This window comes from Schistocerca americana, chromosome 4 (genome assembly GCF_021461395.2).
Source record: "Schistocerca americana isolate TAMUIC-IGC-003095 chromosome 4, iqSchAmer2.1, whole genome shotgun sequence".
Lineage (NCBI taxonomy): Eukaryota > Metazoa > Arthropoda > Insecta > Orthoptera > Acrididae > Schistocerca > Schistocerca americana.
Genome location: NC_060122.1, coordinates 195,442,779 through 195,449,277, shown reverse-complemented (window position 1 = coordinate 195,449,277; position 6,499 = coordinate 195,442,779). Strand labels below are relative to the sequence as shown.

At 39.8% G+C, this 6,499-nt stretch overlaps 1 protein-coding gene across 1 annotated transcript in view; it reads left to right on the top strand.

Moving 5' to 3' along the window:
* Positions 1-1,070: 1,070 nt before the first annotated feature.
* LOC124613343 (nephrin-like) overlaps positions 1,071-6,499 on the top strand; it is a 512,361-nt gene continuing 506,932 nt past the window's right edge. Inside the window, exons 1-2 of the mRNA XM_047142040.1 lie at positions 1,071-1,095; positions 1,182-1,311. Of these exons, the coding sequence (XP_046997996.1) occupies positions 1,071-1,095; positions 1,182-1,311 (155 nt within the window). The remainder of the gene's footprint in view (positions 1,096-1,181; positions 1,312-6,499) is intronic.

The following is a 6,499-nucleotide window of genomic DNA, read 5'->3' as shown; positions in this document are numbered from 1 at the left end:
AAAACTTATGATTCATATTGGACGAGATTCAAATTGAAATAAAAGTTCAAATAAAAGGTTGATTTCAATGACACAGAAACTCAATTTTTCAAGCATTACTTAACAACATCATACAGTTTTTTACAGACCTCTGTGTTATGAGACATTAATCACATCTGATCAGTACAATAGTTCGAACAAGAAGATGGATTATTCAAGAAGAATCATAGACAACAAAAGATTGAGATTTTCATTATCTTTGTCCATAGGTATTGTTTGAGATACAAGTTTGTTACAGGCTATTTAATTATGTTATTGACAATAACTATTTATTATTTTAATAAAGATGAAGTCATTTTTATTAATATCACGAGAATGTTCATTTAGATTCCACACACAATGATGTCGTAAATATTTTTCTGATAAAATATGTGCGTGGATGATAAAGTACCTATGCGAGTAAACACATGCTCAAAATCTCATCATGAACCTCTGAAACGATTTCAACCAGATTTGGTATAGTCATAATCAGGAAAAAAATACTGTAATGGTAAGAATCACCTGCTTTCTCTAGGAGAGACGATGATAACATGGAGAGACAAGGGTGGAGGAGGAGACAGGGAGAGGGAGATAGAGGTAGGAGACGGAGTTATGACAGAGTGCGGGGAGAGTAGGAGATGGACCAAGAAAGGAAAGAGGAGGAGATGGATAAAAGAAAAGGAGAAGATTGGCAGAGGTAGTGGGGAGGAGCATATGAACAGACAAGTTGGGATGAGGAGATAGAAAATAGGGAGTATCGGATAAAGAGAGGGAGAGGTGCAGGTGGTGGACAGGAGCCTTTGAGGTGGTTAGAGGAAGGAGGAAGGAGAGCAGAGAAACGGAGTATAAGGAGGTGGACAGAGAGAGGGGAAAGCGGAAATGCATAGAGTGATTTGGCAAGAGGAGATGGACAGAGAGAGTAGGAGATGACCTAGTAGATGATATACCAAGGGAACGCCAGCTTTCTCAGCTAATAAATAAGATAAAAAATTCTTTTCCAGCATGCAAAAGCGCGTTTACTTGTAAATTGATGCATTTTTTTATTCTAGTGCATGTTTGACTTCCAAAAAGGACGAGGCAAACATCCAGTGGTAATTAGTCTGCCGCTGCCTGAACTGCGCACGCCTAGTTCTGAAGGCGTGTGGTTTGTGCGCGTGTTGCAGGCCCGCTGGTCGAGGTGCAGGCGATCGTGCGCGGCACGGCGCTGCTGCCCTGCGACATCGAGCCGCCCGCGCCCAACGACAGCGTCATCCTCGCCATCTGGTTCAAGAACGAGATGACGCCCTTCTACAGGTGAGAACGCCACACGCGGCGCGAGCCACATTGCCACGCACCCGTGTAAAAATTGTGAAATTGTGTGGAAATCGTCCGCAAGTACCACAAACAGCGACACAAAGAAATGATAAAATCCATCAAGCAATAGAAATACCTCTGCTGTAATCTAGGGCAAATAAATAAATGCTTCTAATGTTACGGTATTTACTGGATATCAAAAATCGTTAAATATAAATAGATAGTCGTCTGGGAAAAGGAGCGTAAAAAAATAATGCCCCATGAATCGCAGATTGCACTGATGGGGTGTGTCGTATGACTCAACGACACATAGCCGTACCGTCGGTGAAAATATAACGGTGTGGTGGTGGAGATGGCAGAGGAAACATGTGGTTCTTGCAGAGGGCAGCAGCCTTTTCAGCACTTGCAGCGGCAGCAGTATGCATATCTGATCAGGTTACATCAGCCAAACTGCCCTTGCTATCCTGGTATTGAAAACGCCGGAAACGGGGAAACTATAGCCGCGATTTTTCCCGAGGATATGCAGATTTATTGTATGGTTAAACGGCGATGTCATCCTCTATGTTAAAATATTCCGGAAGTGAAATAGCCTCCCACTCGGATCTCCAAGTTGAGAGTACACAGGAAGATATCGTCAACAAGAAAAATAAAACTGGCATTCTGCGGGTAAGTGTGTGTAATGTTAGATTCCTTAGTCATGTAGGTAGGTTAGAGAATTTAAAAAGATGAGTTGATAGGCTGAAGTTAGATATAGTAAGGACTTAGTGAAGTAAGATGGCAGGATCGAAAGGGCTTCTGGTCATGTGAGTACTCGATTATAAATACAAAATCAGTTAGAGGTAACGCAAAGAATAAGTTAATAAAGAATAAGACCATAGGAATACTGGTAAGGTACTATGAGCGTCATAGTGAATGCATTATAGTAGCCAAATTGGACAGAAAGCCAACACTCTCCGAAATAGTTCAAGTTAATATTCGAAACAGCGGCGCAAATGATGAAGAGATAGAAAGAATGTATGATGCAGTTAAAGAAGTTGTTCACATACGTAACGGAGGGACAAATTTAATTGTGCTGGGTGACTAGAATTCGCTAGTACGAAGAGGAATAGAAGGAAAAATAATAGTACGTATCGACTGGGACCACGACTGAAAGAGATAGCCTCCTGGAAGAATTTTACAGAAAGCATAGTTTAATCGTCGCTAACACTTGGTTTCAGAATTACGAAAGAAAGTTGTAAACGTGAATGGAAGGTTTCAGACTGATTCAGTAACGCTAAAACATAGAAATCGGAAACAGATTTAAAACTGTAAGATAGTTCGAAGGTTTAATCGGGAGTTAACCATAAGTTATTGCTTATGAACTGTAGATTACAACTGAAGAAATTGCAAAAATGTAGTAAATTAAAAACATGGGACTTGGATAAATTGAAACAACCAGATGATATTGAGAATTTCAAAGGGAGCGTGAGGCAACGATTGAGTGAAACAGATTAAAGAAATACAGTAACAGATGAATGGGTGACTTTGAGAAGTAAAATAAAGAGGGTAGCAGATGGTCAAATAAGTAAGATATCATGGAAGATATTGAGTTTATTGATGAAACGAAAAGATTTAAAAATTTAGCAAATCAAGCAATCGAAATGGCCTATAAAGCTCTAAAAATCAGACTGAGATAAAGTGCAAAATGGCTTAGCGGGAATTGCTAGATGACAAATATGTATAGCAGCATGTATAACTCGCGGTATACCACCTAGGGAAAATTTAAATATGCCATTGGAGAAAACGGATACCGCTATCTGAATATCAAGAGCACAGGTAGAAAACCAGTACTAAGCAAACAAGGGAAAGATGAAAAGGAGAAGAAACATGTGGAGTGGCTACACAAGAGAAACGAGAGTAATATTATAAAAAGAGATGAGGAAATAGATGAAGATGAGATGGGAATTGCGATTAAGCAAAAATTGAGACGGAAAACCTACTAATACCGTAAGCACGTCCAAATGAATGTTTCTTGCTGTACATATTTGGCTGTAAAGAGGCTTGTACAGGACAAAGTAGCTAGGAGAGCTGCATCAGACAAAAACCACAACAAAAACAACAAGAAAATAATTGAAATGCAAGGGAGGGATGCATGGTATTCCAGAAATTCAGCCTCTATAAAACTGCGCTCTCATTTACACTTGGTAATAACGTTTCCACAAGACACAGACCAAGTACCACAGATATCCTTAGAAAAGCTTCACAATTGTAGTGAATGGAATATGAAATTGAGGATTCCTTACATGACGACCAGTTTGGGTTCCGGTAAGTAAAGGGTGCCAAAGAGGCTGTCAGACGGTGCGATGGATAAGGGGAAACAAGACATTTTGAAAAATTGAGACACTTTCGTAGAATTTGAAGACCGAAAAGCGTTCAACAATACAAAATGATATAACATGTTCGAAATTACGAGCAAAGTTTTAGTAAACAATGGAGAAAAATTGGTAACGTGCAAAATGTACAAATTCTAAAGGGAAGATCAAGAGCGAAGTGCTCGGATTTGAAAGTGTGTAAAACAAGTACGTAACTTTCACTTCCAGTGTTCAATATATGCATCGAAGAACCAATAATCAGACCAAAGGAACAAGAATGGGGTTAAAATTCAGAGTGACAATATTGCTACCTTCAATGAAAGTAAAGAAGAATTATAAGACGTGTTCAAAGGAATGGTCTAATGAAACACAATGTGGGTTGGAAGTAAACTGAGGAAAGTCGAAAATAATAAGGAGTAGCAAGTATTAGTTCAGTGAACAAGTTAACAAGCGGGTGTCGTGCCCATTTGTTCTAGATAATTGTTGTAGATGTTGTTTTGTAGTCTGTGCCCCGATTAGGGGCAGTCTTGTATCAGTCTCCTAATTGTAAGACTTTTTGCAATCAAATGATAACGAGACAAATCGAAAAAAGTAGATAAACTGTTTATCGCCTAAACTCTTGATACATATATAACTCGGTGAGACAAGATGGTCAATGCCCTCATGGAAAAACTTTTTAGGTTGCTTACGGAACAGTGATTACACCCAAGTTTGCACCTCTTCGTCTGAAGCAAATAAAAGTTTCTTTTTTTTTTTTTTTTTTTGAGTCATCCGTCTTCTGACTGGTTTGATGCGGCCCGACACGGATTTCTCTCCTGTACCAAACTACCAAACTCTTCATCCCAAAGTAACACTTGCAACGTACGTCATCAATTATTTTCTGGATTTATTCCAATCTCTGTCTTCCTCTAAAGCTTTTACCCTCCACGACTCCCTCTGGTACCATGGTATTTGTTCCATGATATCTTAAGAGACTCCTATCATCCTGTCCCCTCACCTTGTCAGTGTTTTCCACATATTCCTTTCCTCTCCGATTCTGCGCAGAACCTCCTCATTCCTAATCTTATCAGTCCGCCTAATCTTCAACATTCGTCTGTAGCACCACAGCTCAAATTTTTCGATCCTCTTCTGTTCCGGTTTTCCCACAGACCACGTTTCACTACCATGCAATGCTGTGCTCCACACGTACATTCTCAGAAATTTCTTCCAAAAATTAAGGCCTATGTTTGATACTAGCACAGTTCTCTTGGCCAGGAATGCCCTTTTTGCAAGGGCTGGTCTGCTTTTGATGTTTTCCTTGCTCCGTCCGTCACTGTTTATTTCGCTGCCTAGATAGTAGAATTCCGTAACTGCATGTATATCCTGACCATCAATCCTAATGTTAAGTTCCTCGCTGTTCTCATTTCTGCTACCTCTCATTACTTTCGTCTTTCTTCGATTTGCTCTCATTCCATATTCTGTGCTCATTGCACTGTTCATTCCATTTAGCAGATCATGTAATTCTTCTTGACTTTCACTCAGGATAGCAAAGTCATAAGCGAATCGTATAATTGATATCCTTCACCTTGAACTTTAATTGCACTCTTGAACCTTTACTTTAATACCGTCATTGCTTCTTCGATGTACAGATTAAACAGTAAGGGCGACCGTCTACATTAATGTCTTACACTCTTCTTAATCCGAGCACCTCGTTCTTGGTCGCCCACACTTATTATTCCTTCGTGACGTACATATGATCGTCAGGGCTCCAATGATATCTAACTCGTATGGGGAGGATGTGAACCGTATTTTGGATATGCAGGTCTTCAACGAAAGCCTTCTGCAGCGTACTCGAAAGAAATTTGTCAACTTGTTGTTGGAAATTTTTTCGGTAGGTTGTTTCGACTACGACGCAGAAATCTCGCTGGAATGCCCTTAGTCATCATCCACATAGTCCCGGTCTCCTCTCATGTGATTTCCAAAATTTTGTATCCCTTAAGGAAGATATTCGTGGCTATCGATTTACGTCGGACGAACAGATGCGTGCCTGGTTGCAATCGTGGCTATGTAGGCAATCGATTTTTTTTCGATTAAGCACTGATTGTCTTGTCTCAAAGTGAGATAAATATATTTATCGTTACGGCAATTACTTTTGGAATAATAAAAGCTTATCTTACTTTATTCCATCTCTCTCGTCATTACTGGACTGCCTCTTACAAGATATACGGTGCTTGTAGGGTAACAGAGACAATCATGTTTAGAACGTGTAGTTGCTATTTGCCAAAGAGCCTCCACAGTGTGCCCCAGATACGTCGTAAGCGACTTAATTGGAACTCAGAAACTTAAATTTTACTGGGAGACGATGACCTGAGATGTATTTATCGCAAGTGCTTGTTAAGTGCTTTAAAACCTGATTCACTTAGCGTGGTCTTCGTACTCAAAGTAGAGTTTTCCTAAATACAGCGCAGTACGTATCATATATGAAAAGGTCGTTTCACCAAACGTTCAGTTATAGCAACACTTAAAAATACAGGGTGGACAAACTAAAACTGGCCCAGAAAATATTTATGCACCTTAAAGTAGGCACTCCAACGTACATCAGCAACAGAATCAGATGATGTAAGTCAGGTTGCCTATCTTAAAGTGCATTTTTTCGGTGTTGGTTTCATTCTCCCCACCCAGTATAAATCTTTCCCGAGTAGAGTCATAAAACAGCACATGTCTGACTTATTGAACGAATCCTACGAAAATTGCTCTCACAAGAGATCGCTTGCAAGATATCCATGTTCGACTTATTCTTGTGTATTGGTCACGGGCCTGATTTCAATGAAAGAGAGGAAAGATTGAATGAAAGGCTG